This window comes from Podarcis cretensis (assembly GCF_951804945.1).
Source record: "Podarcis cretensis genome assembly, chromosome: 1".
In the NCBI taxonomy this organism is placed as follows: Eukaryota; Metazoa; Chordata; class Lepidosauria; order Squamata; family Lacertidae; genus Podarcis; species Podarcis cretensis.
This window is the reverse complement of record NC_137170.1, coordinates 91,455,535-91,476,136: the sequence shown is the minus strand read 5'-3', so window position 1 is coordinate 91,476,136 and position 20,602 is coordinate 91,455,535. Positions and strand designations below refer to the sequence as shown.

The window sequence follows — 20,602 nt, the reverse complement described above, 5'->3', positions numbered from 1 at the left end:
TGCAGTGAATTAATGTTATTGTGAGAGCCTGAAGCTTTCCATTCCTTGACTCTCCTAACCTTAATGTAGCATTAACACATTTTAAAATGTATTTAGCCATATTTATAAGAGCTGGAAGATGCTTGTGAAGTCTGAGATTTTGCTAACCTGCAGGATTTCCCCACTAATTATATACTCAAGTTTCCCTCCAAGGGAGATTCAGTGAATATCTGTGGGTTTATGCTTGAGTGAAATTCACGGCTGTATATACTAACTAGGACAGTAGGCATGCAGTAGAATAGGAAATGAGCAAAGCATTTTTATTTTTTTGTCACTAGCTTCATTTGCATTTTGGGTTCAAAAGTATATGGAAATCTGTGGCTCAGTGATGAGGATGTTTTTAGACCAAATTATCCAATATTCTCATTTATTATCTTATAGGAGCAATAGAAATTTCATGGTTTAAGTCAATCATTAAGAAAAAAACCCCACACAACATGACTAACATTCTAAAATGCACACTCCCTACAAAATAAAATTGAATTATTTGGTTCTTGGTGCATATTTGGGCCTCATATACTGTGGAGAAGACCTGTACAACTTGTGGCATACACTAATTAAGTCTGAAAGAGTTTCTCTCTTTGCCATCTTAAAACAAGGGCTTAGCACTGGGCTCGTCCTGAGAAAGAGTTTTGCCCAACTCAGAATCTTGCATATGAACTATGAAGACTGGTTGGAGGCCTAATATAAACATTATTTTACTGTGAATTCTGTCCTCTTCTTTACCCGTCCTTACTTATGCAGTGAGGCAGCTGTCTGTAGACGCTTCAGCAGATGTGCTTCTGAATAGGTTGTGAGTGCTGGAACAGGACTTGCAAAAAGCTCCATCCACTTGGAAAGGCATGCCATGCTATTTAGCATAGTATACTCATCCTGGTTGCACAAAGTGGTGTCCAGCCTTCCAGACACAGCATTGTGGATACAGTGTTTTGAATTGAAACCACTTGCTAAAATGGAGCCTTTTCCCTCCATTCTAACAAGCCACTCCAACAAAAAACTGCTCTGTGCTGATGGAGTAAGCCTCTTTGAAGGCACACTCCTATCTCCAATTTGCTGATTGGCACTGGGACTGCGCCTTCAAAGAATGCTGCTGTAGGTTCTCTTCAGTTGAACTTCGGCAGATGTCAATCACCCGATGTCATTATGACTGCCAAAGTTAACCTGTCGAAGTTAACCTGTGGAGGGTGGCAGAGGGAGGGATCCAGCCCACTGGCTAGATCCAATGCCTTACCCATGATACAACCTTCTGAAATAATTGCAAGCATCCAGGTTTGTACCAAGGGTGTGGGGAGTGTAGATACAGCCCATCACTGGCTTTCATAAGCTAACACAAGAACTGTTGAAAGCTCATGTGAACAGCATAAAATATAAATGCAGCCTCTTTATGCTCTTATTCACAAATGTGTCATCAACAGCATCATCTCTTCTAGGGGCAGCTCATTAATGGTGGCCAGACAGCTTTGCAAGGGAAAGAAAGAAAGAGACTGAAAGTGGGAGGGAAACCCTGATAGGCTAAAGGTGCACTACTTTTATATTTGATGCCTGCTATACTTTCTCTTGTTCTGTAGATAATTGTGAGGAGCCACTGGTATTCTCGTTACCTGCGACATCCTTTGACAGCTCCTCTGAGCTCTCCAGCAGTCACAGCCCCATCTTTGCAAAGCTCATCAGACGGGATGGTAAGATCACTGACAGTCATAATATTGCTGTGATGCATAATTCATTGGAGCTGCTCTGTGTAGAGCCTTCAGTCAGCCTGTGCAGAAGCCTCCCTTAATATTCCACAGGTAGCATGACTTCAAGGCAACTTAGGAAATTATAGTGGGAAGTGGCAGATGCTCATGCATGGAAGTGATCTGAACTCCTTTGCACTTCTTTGGAGGAAACCATAGCATTTAGCAATTATAGGAGAAGTCTGCTCCCTTTTAGCATTCAGTTGCACACAAGTGGGAGAAAAGGATAATCTGGGATTCCTAGAGCCTGGCCTAACATTCCCTCTGTGGGTTTCCTTCCCACACTGCCCCAGGTCAGCAACACAGGCACTTCCCTCCTGGGAGCTTAGCTAATGCTAGCAAGGAAGAGCCAAGTCTCAAATTTGTCCCACATGATTTAAGACCTGACATTGGTGAAGGAGTGCTAGAGACAGAGTAATATGAAAATAGATGTATTGCATCAGCTCTGATGCGACCGAAGCAACCTTAAAGATTCAGTCCACATTTCTAGGTGGCTGTGTAAAAGAACATCCTCAAAGCCATAGGGGTATTCCTGTTCATTTTTATTTTGAACTCCTCCAAAGTCATTCCTTTATTGGCCCTTTGCATGGTGGAACTAAGCACCTTTGGCTTCTATATAACATTGCCATTAAATGCGTGCTAAATATTAAAAATAAGAGCTGATTTTCAGGGCTTCAACATACAGCCAAAGATTGCTGCAGGTTGGCTGCAGACTATCTAGAGGCATTATGCCTGGATGGACACAGAGGAACTATTTGATGGAGCCTGGATATTGGAGTGACAACCTAAGCTCTAGGGAAATGAATTGAGTTGTGGTTCTGTGCTTATTTGATGGGAAAAGGGCCATCTTCTCTCAGCCAGTATCAGCTGAGTGTAATCCAACATTGGATTGCTCCAAGTCTGATTTCATGCTCTGCATTCACTTACCAGCTGGCAAACATGTCAAAATAGTGATCCAGAGTATGGAGTGGCCACCCACACCTGCTCGCGCAGTTGCCATCCATGTTTTCTCTGTGCTTAGTGAGTTTGCAAAGCCCATGTTGTGACAAACCACAGCTAATTTTCTGGAATCTTAAGTTGTTTTTATTGATGCCCTAAATTATTTGTTATTTGACTTCACTGGGCCCATTAAGTAGATGCTCCCAGTAAGAGGCACACAATTTCCAGACATCACAAAATTGTTCCAAAGCTGTTGCATATTTAGCTGGAGACAGCAGGCTGTCTTTTTCTTGTACTGGAAAGAGACTGAGTTGATTCTGAACTGTAGCTGCAATCAGCAAATTGAAAGGTGCTGTAACAAACTGAGGCAACACTGCTATCTACAGGACTGCCTCACCTCCTAGGCAACTGCACTTCTCAGATGGAACACTGCTGAAGGTACCACATGCCCCAGAGGCATGCTTAGTTTGTACTAGAAACCGCATTTTCAGTTTTGCAGCTCCAGGCCTCTGGAATCAATTACTAACCCAAATTAAACACGCACATGGCATAATTGCATTTAGGTGCCCACTGAAGATATGTTTTGCTTAACAATCTTTTGCCTGAGATGTGACCCAATCATTAACAATACATCTGAATATGGTTTTTTTTGTGGTTTTTTTTTTAAAAAAATAACTTGTACTTAATGTATATTCTTTCATGCTTATCTTGATATATAGATGGCTTCAGGCTGTGATTTTTAAACTTGTTGATAACAATAACTACAAAGAAGTCAAATCTAGTACAGTGGTGCCTCGAGTTACATATGCTTCAGGTTACATACGCTTCAGGTTACAGACTCTGCTAACCCAGAAATAGTACCTCGGGTTAAGTACTTTGCTTCAGGATGAGAACAGAAATTGTGCTCCGGCGGCAGCAGGAGGCCCCATTAACTAAAGTGGTGCTTCAGATTAAGAACAGTTTCAGGTTAAGAACGGACCTCCGGAACAAATTAAGTACTTAACCCGAGGTACCACTGTAGTTCTAACAGATAAAGTTTCCCATGACTGGCATTTGCCATGTAGCTTTGATCTGCAATGGTCACATGATCAAGGTTCTCACTCTGTTCCTGCTTAGCTCAGATCAAAGTGGCCGGGAAGGCAAATTGCTCTTGGTTGTATTGTATGTTTCTATGCTATTTTATAGTGTAGGGTATGAAACACAGTGACCTGCATTCATTTGCATGCCTCATCACCAGTTCTTTTGGGTGTCTTCCGTATTCAGAGGCAGCATGCCACCAAGTACTAGGAGTGGGCATCGCCTCTGTGTGGGGTCCCCAGTCTGATTAGGTCCCACACTCTTTCTGTGCCAATACAGATCTATGTTTCTTATATAATATCTCTATGGTTCTTTGGATCCATAGGCTTTGCAAGAAGCAAGGCTGTTGAAAATATTACTTGTGGAACTCTGGATTGTGGTTTTTTTTTGTTAATGTAAAAGTGGAGGATTTTTTTTAAAAAGTGTTAAAAGCCTCATTTAAGGTACTGTACTATAAAAATACCCACCTATGTTCCTCCACTTTAACTAAACAAAACATGGAGCTCTTCAGAACATCACAGGCAGCATTCAAGACAGCATCACATTGTTAAGGCCTTTACAGGTCTCTGATAGGTTTATCAGAGGATGCAAACAATCATCTGGGGGTGGGGGGGAAGGCTGGTGGGAAGTCGCAAATATTTTATTTTAAAAATGCAAGAAAGAAAACATACCACTTGACCATCTCTGGAAGGACATTCCACAACAGTGTCCCTAGTAATTCATAATAGTGTTGTTGAACAGCTGGGTGATCACTGGAAGACAATCTAATGAAGATTGTGGATGTTAAGGAGGGTGAAGGGCTCTGAGACCTCTGGTGCCACCTCAGTTCTCACACCATCTGTCAGATGTTAAACCAATGGATTCATGACTGAGCTTGCATCATGGGAATAAGGTTGCCTTGCTAAAGTCAGCCAGCGGTGTATTCCTATGCCAGCAGTTGAAATCTTGGAGGGCAGAAAACGCACACTGCCCTCCTTTCACCCTTGTCTGTAACTGTTGGGACAAACCAGTTCTATCACTGACTCACCTCTGTGGTTGTAGGCAAAGTTGCACAACATAGTGCAATGATTTGGAGCAAAAATGGTCAAGTTCCAAGCAGCAGATTTCATTCTGAGTTGGTCAACTTTCTAGAGACATGTCCTGCTCAGCACTACAAACATGAATTATAATGTCAAATTTCTGGATACTTATAGCCATTTAGCAGCAGCCCAGAGAAAAACAGGAAAAGATTTAAGTAAACTGGTGTGTGTGTGTGTGTATATGGGGTGTGTGTGTGTGTGGATATTCATAAAGATAAATCAAGTCTGACCTACTTCTGGATTAGCAGAAAGTTTATTAGCCAAATTTGCACTGCCCCACACAATACAATATCAGCTTTTGAATAAATAATGAATGGTTGCATTTTAAGAAGTTTACAGACCTAAGTTGTTCAAGGAAATAATAATTAATACTCAGGGGAGTCTGCCTAAACAAGCCTCATTATGCTTCTGCAAGGGGTTTTCTTGTGCAGGTGGGCCTTTAATTTTTCTTTTTAAAATGGCATCCTTCCATGCTTATGAGGTGCAACAGGGGAGCTTCTGTGCAAGAAAACAAAAAGAAATAACAAAGTAAGAGAACAACTTAGAAGCCCAGCTCTATCTGCAGTTTCTCAGTAAATACCTTTGAATCGTCATCTTAATTTGCAGGTGTCAAACTTGGCTCAGTGCTACTGTGTTTTATTTGACTTTTGAAGATTGGCATTTTTAAAAGTCTCATCATTTTTTTTAAAAAAATTAAAAATTATTCATAACTTTATTCAGAATGGGGAATTGTTGCTGCGACTTTAAAATTAAAAATTATATGTAAGATGCAAACATTGAATGAAAAAGGAAATGTTTGGCTCAGATTTACTAAATATAATAGATTCAAATGAGAATAATCAGAAAATTAGGCAAGTTAACAGCATTAATTTTCCAAATTTAATCATGATTTTCTCCTCACATGCAATATTTTCATTTTCACTCTTCAGAAGACCCCTACCTTCTCCTAGCACCCTAAATAGATGTTGTAATCCTGAGGCAGGTTACCCTTGGCATATGTGGCCCAAGGCCTAATTTGCTTCAGCCAAATTTTCTCTGGCGTTTCTGTCCCTTCAATCTGACTCTTCCAGTCAAGCCTCATCCCTTTTGGTGGGTGAATATTAGCCACCACATTACACTTCAGTGGAGCCTGAAGGAAGTTTGGGCAGAGGAAGGCTGGACCATTTAAACAGCCTGGTGTGACAGCTGGGAGAGAGATGGCATATATCTCAGGAAGATGGTTGTGGAGGAATAAGGGAATCACTCTATGGACCATGGAACTCCATGGAGCAAGGGAAGAAGCCTGGGATGCAGAAAGAAATTCACTGTAACCGCTGTGAAGACCAGGGAGATACTTGAGCCCAAATAGATGGCTGAGAGCAGAGCCTAGGAGACATGGGATAGGAGCATTAGGAACAGTGCATGGTGATCTTGAGGTTTCTCCTGCCTTAGTGTAGCTGCCAAGTGTCTTGATTTTCCAGGGACCATCCTAGAATTATGAAAGACATCCTGGCTGCTGATTTGATCTTGGAATGTCCCTATTTCCCCTGTCTGTGCCACCACTGCTGAGCTTGGAAGGAAAATGAGCCACTGCTTCTCCCCAACAATGACAACTGTGGCTGCAAGGCAGCATCCCATTGTCTCTCCATGGCTGCGTCTGTCAGCCTCCTTCCTTGGGCAGCTGATAGCAACTGCTGGAGAGTGGGAGAGGAGGAGGAGAGGCTGTGGCTGCCAAGGCCCAGGCTTGTGTGGCTTGCCGACTCAGAGGGAGAAGGCAGAGGGCAGGGCCAGTCATCCTGGGTGGGAAGAAAGGGGGAGAAAAGTGGTGTGCAAGAGTCTTGATTATTTATAAAAATGCTTTGTGCATCTGTGTCTAATCTTGCCCCTTAATGAAATTGATTTATTGGTGTCTGTTTTACTTTTTTGTAAATCTATCAAAGAATAGAATAGAATAGAATAGAATAGAATAGAATAGAATAGAATAGAATAGAATAGAATGGAAGATTAATGGGTTTTCTAGGACAGTGGAAGGCATGTGTGCTGTGTCCTGTTGGTATAGTGGTGGCAGCAATTGCCCTTCTTCTGACAGAAAATGCTTAGGAGGGGGTGTACAAAAGTGGGGAGTTGAGGAGGGTCAGTTGAAGGGAAGAAATGAGAAATGTCTCTGTTTTCATCCAAGGAATGGGATAAAATAATCTCTGGCAGAATGACTGCACCCTTGGCTGAGCTCCTATTTCCATGCCACCTGCCAGTCATGGCTCAAGGCTATGTAGAGCTGCTGGTGGATCACTTTCTCTTCTGGTTCAAGTATGGTAGCTACTGGGCTTCAGCAAAAGAGATGTGGCTGCCACCTGGCCAGACATTCCATGGATGCTGGCAATTGGCCCGGTGGCAGCTGGAGCACTAGATGAGGTAGCAGCCACCCACAGACTGAAGGAGTGAGCCCTAGTGTAAGCCTTCAGCAAGTCTTGCCAAGCCAAGACTCATGGCATGAGACTTAGTGAAGGTTTATTATATTTCAACCCAAGCTTGGTGAAGCTGCATGACACTTGGATGAATTTAGCGGCAGCAGCTGCTGTTAAGTAGAGGCTGCCAGCAAAGTGGCCCCTGTCTTAGTTGGCAAAAAGGATTGAGTCAACCTTGTATCCATCTCTGCTATAGTCTATCTAATTCTTGTTTGTTTGTTTATTTATTTATTTTTGTGGTGGGGAGAAGTGTACATATTAATTTCAGAGTTGATTTCAATCTGCTCTATTATTATTTGGCGTTTGGATTAGGAAAGGAGATGGAAGTAAGACTGCCATTATCATAATGCTTTTATAAAAAGATCTATGATGGGGTTAGATTTGGAGCAATGTGTGCTCAGTGATCCATGTTAGAAACGGTGTCCTGTGTTGTGGTCCTGTGCCAGATACCATAGGGAAAGTGGCAAGGTTGCCGGGTGAGAAACTGGCTCCAACAAAGGCTGGGAGCAGACTGAAGCCTTTTATGCCTCTTTTATGCATACCTTCTCTAGGCTTCAGCCAGTTGAGAGGACTTTGGAGCCTTAAAGGGCAAATCCTCTGGCCTGAAGATAGCCTTTCTCCAATAGCCTTCCCCAGACTGCTGATATGAAAATGGGAGGCATTTCTTTGGGTGCCAAGCAGAAATCCTCATGTTCACCTTGAATTTTGCTTTGGGTAGAATTTGGCAGAATTTGTACTTGAGTCAAAAGAGATGTGTTACACTGCAGTCAGCACCAGAATTATCGCTGCTGCATTTGTCAGAGGTGAGAGCATTGCAATAGAAGTTTATTACGTCTATAGAGGAAGAGTGGGTGCTAATTCAACAGAACCTTTAAATAAAGGGGAATTCATTCATGCATATTCATGAATTAAAGCAAACATTGTTCTAGTTCCCGTTTCTCAAATGCAACTGAGACATATGCATTCCCACATGCCCCAGCTAGTTCAGTCACACTGAGTTCTTCTTAAATTGCCATACAACAAATTTTATTCATTTTTGTGTGTGATCTGTACCTTTGTCTTAGATAGTTTGTTCTTGTTTAAGCTGAAAAAAGTTGAAAAACGTCTCTTTCTCTTGGCCTATCTTGTACTACATGTTGTTGCCTTGGAGAATATAAGGTCACACATAATATCGCATATTTGGCTCACAACTCAAATAAAAGATCTTTTCCTTTCCATCACCTATCACAGCCTGTAGTGAAAAAGAAGCACACTTGTGGAGTGGAATTTAATTCTTCTTTGTGACGATATACATCTTTCCCAGGAATGTCAGTGGATTATAGGCAAATGGAAGGGTGGAAGGACAAGACTCCAATGGCTTTATTTTGTAAACTGTTTTATTAGAAAGAAACACCATTCACTACCCCATTCTTTCAATTTTATCATGATTGCTGGGACAGTGTGGATATTTCTGACAGCAGTGGTGGGAAATCTAAACAGATGCAATAAAACCACATATTCGGCTGAGCTGCTATTAATAACAGAGTAATATCATTGAAATATATCTGCAGTGCACTTTAATCCTATGCCTGGGTTTTTAACCTGTTCCTATTTCATCTCTGTGCTTCTGCAGATGCTGTAGGAATAAACTTTCATTTTCCTGGCCCTCAGCGACTAGCATATGCTCCCTGGAGTATAGATGTCACAAGAGGATAGTAGAACAGATGTCAGGAAAGAAATTACCACATTCTAAACATTCCAAAATATGCACATACATTATTATTATTATTTCAAATGAAGAAGAAGAAAGAAAACATGAGAATGAAATAGTGAGGAGAGGTGAAGAGGAGGCTTTATTACAGATACAAACCTGTCTTCAGCTTTCTTTGCGTTAATTGTGTAAAATACATGTATTGTGTTCAGCAAAATGAGAAATATCTACTTTGGCACCTTATACAACACCTCACATTCAGGCTGCTTCTGCAGAGCTGAGAATTTCTTGTAGGAGATCTGGATGAATCAAAAATGCATCTTATGACAAACCTGCACTCCTGCCTCCATACCCAATTAATTCTGTCAAACAAAAGCTTTGTGAATTTGTGTTTGTGCCAGCTTATTGTCAGCACCTGCCCAAGGTAGCTTAGAACAAGTAAAAGCTTTGAAATAATTGACAATGCACTCATACACATGCTTACTTAGAAGTAAAACCCACTAAGTGCAATATGGCTTACTAGAAAGTGTATTTTGGATTGCAGCCTGAGACAATGAAATAATACTACTCAAAAATAGCAAACAATACTGCTTCAGTAGTCTTCCATTACATATGGATAGTATATGATGAAATTTTAGAATATTATGTTCTCAATGTGTGGTCATATTCCCCCTCCCCCTTAGAATGTAGATGACAGAAAGCAGTCTGATTTCAAAGGAGAGTAAGGAAATCACCATGTGACTGACATCTGTCAAGTCCAAGTGGGAGTGTCAAGGATGCACTGACAAAAATGTCTGCACTGAGGTGCCAGTAGCTAAAGTTGCATCCTCACTTGCCATGACTGAAACAAGCTCATAGTCTTTGCTTGGGATTTGGTCAGGTGAAATTGATGTCGTTCTGCCAGACCTGTAATATTTGCTTTAAAGATGAGGCCTTGTGCTGTGTGTGGCTAGGAGCTACCTGGGAGCAGAAGGATGGAGAGTTTAGAGCATGGGTAGGCAAACTAAGGCTCATGGGCCAGATTCGGCCCAATCGCCTTCTCAATCCAGCCTGTGGACGGTCTGGGAATCCGCGTGTTTTTACATGACTAGAATGTGTCCATTTATTTAAAGTGCATCTCTGGGTTATTTGTGGGGCCTGACTGGTGTTTTTACATGAGGAGAATGTGTGTTTTTATTTAAAATGCATTTCTGGGTTATTTGTGGAGCATAGGAATTTGTTCATTTTCTTTTTTCAAAATATAGTCTGGTCCCCACAAGGTCTGAGGGACGGTGGACCTGCTGAAAAAGGTTGCTGACCCCTGGCTTAGAGTGTTGCTGTGTTTTAGCAGAGAAGCAGCTCCAATCATATACTCACTGGGCAACCCCCATCTCCCTCTCTTCCTTCACCCTGTGCACTTACATTGGATTTGCTCAGATTAGTGATAGGCCTTGAATTACAGGAGCCTCATTTTCTGGCCTGTGACCAGGGCTGGATCTAGACATGTAAAGAAGCGTTTCAGTTTAAAGCATTGCAAATTTAAACAGGGAAAACAGGTAGAGAAAAACAGGACTCCACATTGCTATCAGGTGGCATAATGTTATATTGTACATTCAACACATATACAGTGGTACCTCGGGTTACAAACGCTTCAGGTTACAGACTCCGCTAACCCAGAAATAGTACCTTGGGTTAAGAACTTTGCTTCATGCTCCAGCGGTGCAGCAGCAGCAGGAGGCCCCATTAGCTAAAGTGGCACTTCAGGTTAAGAACAGTTTCAGGTTAAGAATGGATCTCCGGAACGAATTAAGTACTTAACCTGAGGTACCACTGTAAATCACTTTTTCTTTACCATTCTAAGTAAGGAGGGACAGATGAGATTTCTTTTCTTCCTTCATTTCTATAGCCAACTCTGGCTCTATATCAGCCTAGTAAGCCTCGCTCAAAAGGAAGAAAGAAGTGGCTTTGGGGAGAGCTGAAAGGGCTGGGAAATTGAGTGATATTCTTTGCCTTGAATTTTAATCTGAGCTGGAGAAGATTTCAGGATCCTTGTATTGCCTGCCTCTCCTCTGAGAGGTGCCAGCTCCATAAGCATCTCTGTGCACAGTCAGTGTATTCCCCTGGGAGAGTACTAGCAGTAAACCTCATCCCAGGCTAGAGTGAACAATGAGTGATATTTCAAAATAGAGGACAACTGCAATGCAGCAAGTCTGGGAATGAATGCTGGGCAAAAGGTTACACATTATTAATATGCAAATTGAACATGTTAAAATAGAATTATTAATTAGAGCTATTCCAACAGGTCCTTTAACTCTGTAACACATAGAGTGCATACATATCAGATTGATAAATGATTGCAGAGACAGAAGTAAGATGGATGGGAAGAGATGAGAGGGAGGGGGGCTAAAATGTGAGAAGGAAGAAGAAGAAGAAGAAGAAGAAGAAGAAGAAGAAGAAGAAGAAGAAGAAGAAGAAGAAGAAGAAAGTGGTAGAGGGAGTGCAGATAGTAGCAGAACTCTCCTCCTGGATCTTTTGTCAAAGGCCTTGTATGTCTTTACAGTCCATCCCCCTCTGTGTCCGGATAATGCATTTCTTTGTAGGATTATGTGTGCAGTGATAGAGCAGTTCTGGGACTCAATCTTACCTGTAAATAATGCCATCTTCTCTTTAACCCTGCTGCCAGGTGTGTGCTTTTTTTTGGGGGGGGGGCAGGGATGGAAAAGTTATAGTTAGTGCTGAAATCTAGTGTTGCCAAAGAGCTTTGATCTTGTCTCACAGTCTTCATCTTGCCTGGACAAAGATGCGGGATAATCAGGATTAATCCTCTTGTGTCCTATCCCTGCACATCTCCTGCATCCTAATTTAATCAGGGCAACAATCCATCACCCATTAATTCACAGTGTCAAGAGCCTGGCATTCTCATGTACCCTTCCATCCACCAAACATGAAGCACCTACCTTTTCAGAGAGAAATGTTAGTACCTCTGTCCTTTTATTTCCTTGGCAAATCATTTTTGCACAGAATATTCATTTTCTATGAATACTTAGAATCGTAGAATTGTAGCATTGGAAGGGACCATTCAGGAATCTTTTGTCCGACATGCAGCTGAAGCCCACGACCCTGAGATTAAAAGTCTTGTGCTGTACCTGCTGAGCTATCAGATACTTATATTTCATGAGTACCTGACTACAAATTTTCTTTTCTTTTCTTTCTTTGGAACTTATCCCACAGACATCATATTTGTACTACTTCTGTTTCTCTCTAGCTTCCTTGCTATATGTTTGGTTTCATTTCTTTGCCCCCATTTTGTCTACTAGCTCCTGCTGTGGTTTGGGAACATCAGAGCATCCCTCCTCTGCCTCCTCCCCCTTCCCCATTCTTTTCATCCTTTCTCTCTCCACACATACTCACACTCTCTCTGTCTGACAGAATGCCTTGACTCACTATGACACTATGGCTCTCTTGCTCTCTCCACCCTTCTCTTATCGGGGGCAGCCCTCAGTTGAAACTAGCAAATTTCTAGGCCAGCTCTTGCCTTCCTCCCCAGCAGAAACTGAGCCATGGGAAGCAAAGGAAAGTAATACCTAGAACCAAAATAAAATTCCCTCAACCACCCATTGTTTCTGAAGGGCTGTTCCTTGAACACTGAAGCAGATTTGAAACATGTATATAGATGTGGTCCTCAGAGAGCATAGAACCACAAGACATTCTGCAGATGCTTAGAGAAGCTTTTATTGGTATGAGCAGTTCACTTGCTCTAAAGCTGAAACCTGCCCTTTAAGATTAGTTCTAGAACTTGATGTGTCTTGATTACAATTAAGCATTGCCTTGTGTGACTTTATTTATAACAGCATTCTGTTACTGTGGATTCAATACAATGTTTTGCCTCAGTGAATATTGCTGCTCTCTTTAAGAACCATACTCTTATTATCCGAGTTCCCTATGCCCTAGCATTATTATCTCTTCCCACCAGTTAGAGCTGTGTGATTGTTGGTAGTCTCAGCCACTTACATGGAGCTGAGCCTTTGGGAAAGCCAAAGTCAACATGACAGGCAGAATATGGCATCCTAAAGACTCATGGGCTAATATGTTTTTCATAACACATCCTGAATATTTTCTTCCAGTTCCAGTGAGATGTCAGACCCTCATTCGGGTATAATGCAATCATCATTTATCAAAATGTGTTAATATAAAATTTATTTTTGGAGTTACTCAGGAGAACTCTGATTCTTCTCTTCTAGGAGCTGGTGGCTGGTCCCCATCGGATTCTAGCAGGGAACAATGGCTCCAGATCGATTTAGGAGACAGAGTGGAAATTACAGGTGTTGCTACTCAAGGAAGGTACGGAAGCTCAGACTGGACAACAAGCTACATTCTGATGTTCAGCGACACAGGTCGCAATTGGAAGCAGTACAGAGAAGAAGACATCATCTGGGTAGGTCTGAAGGTTTTGGATGAATGCTATGGTATAATCAACAACCTGCAGAAAACAGATGTAGCATTCTAAACCCAAATGCATGTTTTCCATCTCCAAAGTTGTTGAGGATGTACTGTTGTTTGGAAACAATTGCATCTTTTTGAGCTTCAGTTGGGAGTTTGTGTGGAATTGCTGAAATCTTTAAAAAGGCTGTTGCTAGTTTTATGGCTATGAAGAAAGGATCAAAGAATTCACGTGGTATTATAGACCCAAAATCTCCAAAAAAACAAGATGGTAAATAAAGAGCGTGTCTCAATGTGTAACTTATTGTTTGGTAAATCTCATGGATTGTTTTTTGGTGAAATAGCAATTGTGGCATCCTTCATCATTCCACTTCACACTCCTGTTCCTCATCCATATTTTTTGATGTTGGGTATTAGTGATTTCCACAGGCCATTCTTTGTTCACATGAAAAAGCTCTTGTAATTGTATGCAATAATAATATGTGGATTATTTTGTGAATTACTGCTGTATGTAGACCAGCCATGCTAAGTTCTTATTTAGTTTGATTCATTCATTATATATATAGCCTATCATTTCTAGTGAGATAAGGGTAAGAGATTGTGTGGTATTGTGGTTCAGCATATGAGTAGTAGACAGGAATGCATCTCATTCAAATCACAAATCTTGCATAAATTTCCTCAATGGCTTTATGCAAGCCACCAGTATTCTAAGGTGTCAACCTTTAATGTGGACATAATAATGCAAGCATACATTACAGTGCTGTTGTAAGGATTCCTGGAGGTATATGAAACACTCAAGAAATTGATGCTAAGTATTGCTATAGTTTCACCCAACACTATCCTCATAGGGCTGACAATTGAAATGTAGTTTGTCAAGCTATCTCTCTCCCAAGAATGAGTTCATCTTTTAATTTAACTCATAATAACATGAAAGATGAATCAGCATGAGTTCCATTGGGATTAATTAATGTTAACTGATGACTGTGGGCTAAGTCAACTCTTTCTGTATTATGGGTTACATACAGAGATGTAAATCTGCTTGTGCAATGGGAGGGATGTTTGGTTTTCCTCTGCCCTGTCCTCCAAAATCTGTATGCAGAGGGGATGCAGGGCCATTGGAGCTCACCCTATTTTATTCATTTATTCCAGAGTTGATATGTTCACCATACTTGTATATATTTAGGTGCCAGTCAAAAACTTTCCTCTTTATCCAGGCCTTTGGCCTTTATCTGTGGCCTTTTAGGATGTTTTCAATGTATTTTTTCCTCTGTTTTAATGTGAGGTGGGTTTTTTTGTTTGTTTTGGTTGTAAATTGCTTTGAGTTGCCTTGGCAAGAAAAAGTGATGAACAAATTTATTAAATATATAATGATAATACTGCTGTTCCTAGGATAGCTGATAAACTAGCAGATATCAGCATGATAAAATAATAGAAACATGTACTGTTCAATCAATGAAATAAATATGACTGGCAGGAAAAGCAACAGTGTGGTTGTTAACCTGCAAACCCCACAAAACTCAGATAAAATTAAAAGGCCATGGGAAGTAAAATGGTTTTAATCCGGTACAAAAAATACATTATGAGGAGGCACCTGGGAAGGTGGTTCAAATGTAGGCCATCACAACCAACGAAGTCCTCTCCCTAGTTATCACTTGTGCATGATGCAAATTATATTGGGTTGTTATTTATTCAGATACCCACAAAGTACATTTTGAGGGCAAACTAATTTCAAATGAAAATTAAGGATGATCAGATAAGTGGACAGCAAGTTTCCATTCAACATGTTTTATCATTATTAGGTATGCCAATACAGTACCCTGTATTTTTTTCCTTTCCATTTCCTATCAGTTGATGAGAGAATAAATTGCATATGAGGATTATCAAAAGGGAGAGGAAATTTCAATGAAATTCTCATTGGTGGGTGCAAAGATTTCTTTGTGTGTGTGTGTGTGTGTGTGTGTGTGTGCGCGTGTGTGTGCACGCTTATGTTACTTTCTAGGTAGCCAAGGGCTGGTTGTGAGTGTCCTTTATTTCAATAAAATAATAATAATGTTTCTGTACTTTGCAACCTTCCTGGGTGACCAGTTTTCCTGAAAATCCCACAGTATTTTGAGTGGGACTTTCCTCTAAGGCTAGCAAAAGAACGTGGGCAATTGTGATTTTCCCATAGTTTTCATGCCCAGCATACTTTTCTTTCCCACCATATAAAATTCAGCATGAAATGGCAGTATATCAGCTAAAAAGCCACAGTTCCATACAACAACAGGTAAAGCAATGTAAGTGGAACATTCAAAATTGGAACAGAAGTACTTACTAATCAGGAAAATTATTACAATCACAATCATCCCCACGTCTGACCTACCCAATGATATATATTTGATTGATGACATATCTGAACATCATTTCTTAGTATGGTTAGCAAGCAAAGCAGCAGTTATAAACAATGGACTGGTACCCTCTCACAATCAAGAAGGCTTGTCAGTCAGTGCAGTGAATAAAACATGCCAAATAAATCATTGTGACCCCTCAGGATAGTTTGAGACTCTGGAGTTTCAAAATGGAGATGTAATTTCATATTATATTCCTCTTCCATGGACAAAGTAGAAGTTGCACATGAACTCTACCTTTCTGCATTTGAATCTTCATTTTCCAGTGCTGCTGCTTTAATGTAACAAGATGAACACAAGAGAAGGGGTTCTAAATATATTTTTTTGAAAATGAGAAGGTTATGACACTGGATGTCCTTGCATCAAGACGGGATGAGAGAAAGCCTTTCCTGAGGATTGAGGAAACCTCACAAAAAGCTTAAGAATTAGTGTGGAGCTATAGTGGAAAGGAAAATTGGAGAGAGGTACCTGCTTGAATATTTTTTTGGAACTGCTGCAATCTCACAATTCTGCTAATGCCACTCTGAATCCAATCCACTGACACCAGATCATGTGGTATGGTAGCTTCAGTTGCACAATAGTGTCCTTTGAAAATATTCCAGGTGTCTATTCCAGTGGCCCTATAATCAAACAGGTCAGCTGGTTGATCCTAATAAGGTCCAAGGAGAAATCTGTGTTTGATTTATGTAATTGCCTGGTAGGTAGAATATGTGTATTTCCACCTTATTAGGCAGATTCAGCTAACCAGTCTTGCTACTGGAAGCCTGTACACTGACCTCTATTATCTTGAGGGTATCCCCCACTTTCTTCTCCCCATACAGCCTGCACAGCCCCCAAATTTGTTCAGGGGTTGGGATAACCCCCAGAACAGTGCACAGGAGGGGAAAGGGAGAGATCATTTCATCAGGCAAGTAGAAATGTTGGCCTTGTTAGGCGCAATCTGTTCAGTGCTATGTTGAATTCTTCCCTTTTTTAAGGTTTAGGTTTTAGGTTTGCTCACAACAAACATATGCGGTACATTAGAGTGAGAAAAAATAATACGAGAGGGTGAGTGACTGGCATGTCTTCTATTCTACACCACCTCTTCTCAGGCAATGTCTTCAACAGTGTTCCCAGTACTATTGCATAGCCCTTAAGCATTTCTTTCCCTGATCAACATTCCTGAAAGTATCTAGTTACAATTGCAATTGCTGGGAGATGCTGTAATCTGAGCAGTTTAGATGCTATCAGGTGAATAATGAAATCTTATCACAAAAGGGTCATAAAATACTATACATGGCTTTGTTTTTTGTTTTTAAAAAAGCTGGAAGGAGGTCAGGCAAAGTTACACTTTCAAGTAATTCTGTAACACTGTGTGATTCCTTATTTCTATTACAGTTCACCATGGGAATAGATGGCCTGCAGATAACGGCAGTTTCTGCTAATGCTGACAATGGAAAAATAAGTTTCTTGTGGGCAACACAATTATAGAATAGTAAGGCCTTCAAAGAGCTCAAGGTCATCAAGCCTAGCACCCCTATCCCACACATTGACTTCATGTATTCCATATTCTTCTTGGAACAGATTAAACCAATAAAAAAATAGAATACAACTTGTGGTCCCCCATATTATAGAACCACACACAATGCAGAAGATAAGAGCAAGAGTTTGTTTGTTTTTAAAAACCCAGTCATGCTGGAATTGCTTAACAAATATAGTTATTACAAGTTTTCTCAGGTCATTCCAGAAAGTAATATGTTCCACACGATATCACAGGAGAAGAGGGAGATGGGAAACGAAGTTTTGCCATTCATGACTCTTCTAGAATTATTTCCCTGATGTTAAAGGTTGTGATGCAATAAGATTTTCAGCCATTTTGTATTTGGTTTTTCTTAGAATCAGGGAAGTAAAATGATTGATTTTCCTTTAGAGGGAATCAAAAGTTCACAGGAAGGTTAAAAGTACAAGGGAATTTTGAAGAAGCAGGTATTGGGCACAGGAGAGTCAAAAGTTTGAGACAGTGTGTTTAAGCTTGACCTTAGTTCAACTGCAAACAAATTAAGAATTTGTCTCATGGCCCTTACACACTTGAATGTAATGATTCCTATAAATTTACTGAGGGTAGAAGAATTTAATTAAATAATGTTTACTAAGGGAAATTTTTAAAAAATGCATGAATGGAAGTACATTCCCATAACGTTGTCGAGGCATATTGCAGGAGGAATCCAGAGACAATGGGAGAAGCTGGTTGATAGTTTTCATATGCCAGAAGCAGGGATGTGATCTAAATCAAGATGAGGTCAAGTTCCAGAGCAACAATCAAAGTTTGGGAAGAGATACTTAGGTTGACCCTAAGACAAGTCTCTCAGGCTGTGGAGCAAACTCTGTGGCCAAGCTTTGTAAATCCTGATGGATAGGGATTGACTAGAAGTCAGCTGACATGCTCAGGAAGGATAGCACTACAGCTTAGATACAGCCCAGGGCCTATCTACATATGTACAGTAGCATGCATCATCATCATTAGAAGACTTTTTAAAATAATTCTGAGTGTGAGCAGTCTATTTTTTTTATTGGGTTCATAACACATGAGGAGGGGGAGTTTTGTCATTCCCCTCTGTGGCCATGACCACGTATGATCACTCCCTACCATAGAAATTACTCTTAGAATCAAAAACATCCTATTGCTGCAATAAGAACTTTTTCCCTAAGGTAATTACTGTGCTGTGGGGAGATCTTTGTGGAGATTGCAGCTGGAAAGAGAAGGATTAAACTCCCGTTTCCCATATGCTGTGGTCCCATTGAATATCAGAAACACATGCAGACATACACAGACAGACAATGTGACAGAACCATGGGAGCTGGCTTTTGTGTATATCAGTGATGAGCCATATTGTAATGTATGCACCAAACTTTCACCCCACTTAGTAGTAGTGAGAAAACCATGCTGGTCATATGCAAGTTGCATTCAAACAAGTCTTTATATGTATTCATTCAGCTTGCATTTGTAATGTTAGTAAATTCTGCAGCTGGGGTGTAAGATAAAACAGATTAGACACTTAAAACCAATTTTCCAAACCTATTTGTATTTAAGTAATCTGTTACAAAAGGATGTTGTTGTATACAGTATGCCAGGCTTATAATTATATTTTCAATATGGATGTCGGCTCTGCATGGACTTGCTGACAATTGATTGGGAGACAGAAAGCTTTGGACTTAGTACTTAAATCAGTAAATGATCTTATTCAGTGTTTTAAGTACTGAATTATTCAACATGTTATTTTACCTGCATATGCTATGCAGGAATTCCTCTTTGATGTGCACATTACTGAGACACTTGTGTAAAAGATTGGTTGCCACCTTCTTTTCAAAACTTCTAATGTCCTTGTGTCACATGTCAGACTTTGGCTTTTAAGAGTGTTTTCCAGTATTTAGAATGCTATGTTACATAGAGGAAACCATGTAGGATTGCAACTCTTTGCCTATAGAATCACTCACTCACACACAGAGCTATCTCTGTAGCAGTTACCCCATCATGAATGAGGTTTGTTCATACAGGCAGAGACCACATTGAATCCTAAACATAACTTTGCCAGTTGTTCCCAGAGATACAGATTGTGCAGACGAATGTACTGGATGAATCATTCACATGTTTCCAGCTGTAGATTTCAGTGCTTGTGTCAGGGAGCATTTTTGCATTCCCACATACCAGAAGTGTATCTTTGGATCAGTTGCTAACGCAGATTGCCTCATTATAAAGAGGACATTTGTCTGTGTGTAGTAGCCTTGAAACTGCAGAACTACTCCCTCCCTATCATCACTGCCTCATGCATCATATGTCTAATGGCAGCTGGATTGCTCATTCCTAGACCATTGGCATGTTTTAGGAACCTAGTTGTTTCTTTAAGTACTGTAGCTTCATATTCTCATTAGGACCTACATATGAGGAGGTGATGGTGCAAGTGATTTAAAGTGCTAATGTTTCAGCTTTCAAGACAAGAGCTTAATCTTTAAGTACAGCGTGAAAAGTGCCACGTCCAGCCAATAGCTAAGTTATTTTAACCATATTTTGATAACCAGTGGTCACAGATCCAGCAAATATTGTGTCATTGGTATATCACATACAGTGGTACCTCGGGTTAAGTACTTAATTCGTTCCAGAGGTCTGTTCTTAACCTGAAACTGTTCTTAACCTGAAGCACCACTTTAGCTAATGTGGCCTCCTGCTGCTGCTGCGCCGCCAGAGCACAATTTCTTTTCTCATCCTGAAGCAAAGTTCTTAACCTGAGGTACTATTTCTTGGTTAGCAGAGTCTGTAACCTGAAGCATATGTAACCCGAGGTACCACTGTACATGTATCTTATGGCTGTATTCAGATACCACAATAAGCAATTGTTTATCACAATGAGATTCAGTCTAGCCTATTCCAAACTCTCCCCCTCTCTCATGCCCTGGGCTTGTTATGAGAAGGTGTTTGGAAGCCCTCCTTTCCAGTTTTTATTAACCATAGTGAGTTTATTGATACATTTGAATCCCAAACTCACTATGGTTTGTTGAAACAAGCCAGCTCCGTATACCATGGCTTGAATATGGCTTATTTCAAACAAACCACAGTCAAGTTGAACCACAGTTTGCCAGGTTCAGAGAACAGAATAAGATTCATTTTATCAAGAATGAAAGAATGAGCTGCCATTGCAGTCATGCCAGAGGAGAAATGTGTATGTAAGTATGTATGTTCAAACATAGTCTAACCATTAACCAGTGAGACTTGAGTGGAACACATGGAAATCCTATTTTATACTCATAAGTCTTCACTATA

General features: G+C 40.5%; 1 protein-coding gene across 2 annotated transcripts in view; it reads left to right on the top strand.

Annotated features, from left to right (window-relative positions):
- The window catches only part of CNTNAP5 (contactin associated protein family member 5), a 319,852-nt gene that overhangs the window by 71,376 nt on the left and 227,874 nt on the right, over positions 1-20,602 (top strand). The window contains exons 2-3 of one of the 2 annotated variants that reach the window (XM_079968601.1): positions 1,608-1,718; positions 13,222-13,415. In XM_079968601.1, the coding sequence (XP_079824727.1) occupies positions 1,608-1,718; positions 13,222-13,415 (305 nt within the window). The remainder of the gene's footprint in view (positions 1-1,607; positions 1,719-13,221; positions 13,416-20,602) is intronic. The other variant, XM_079968602.1, reaches the window with a different exon arrangement.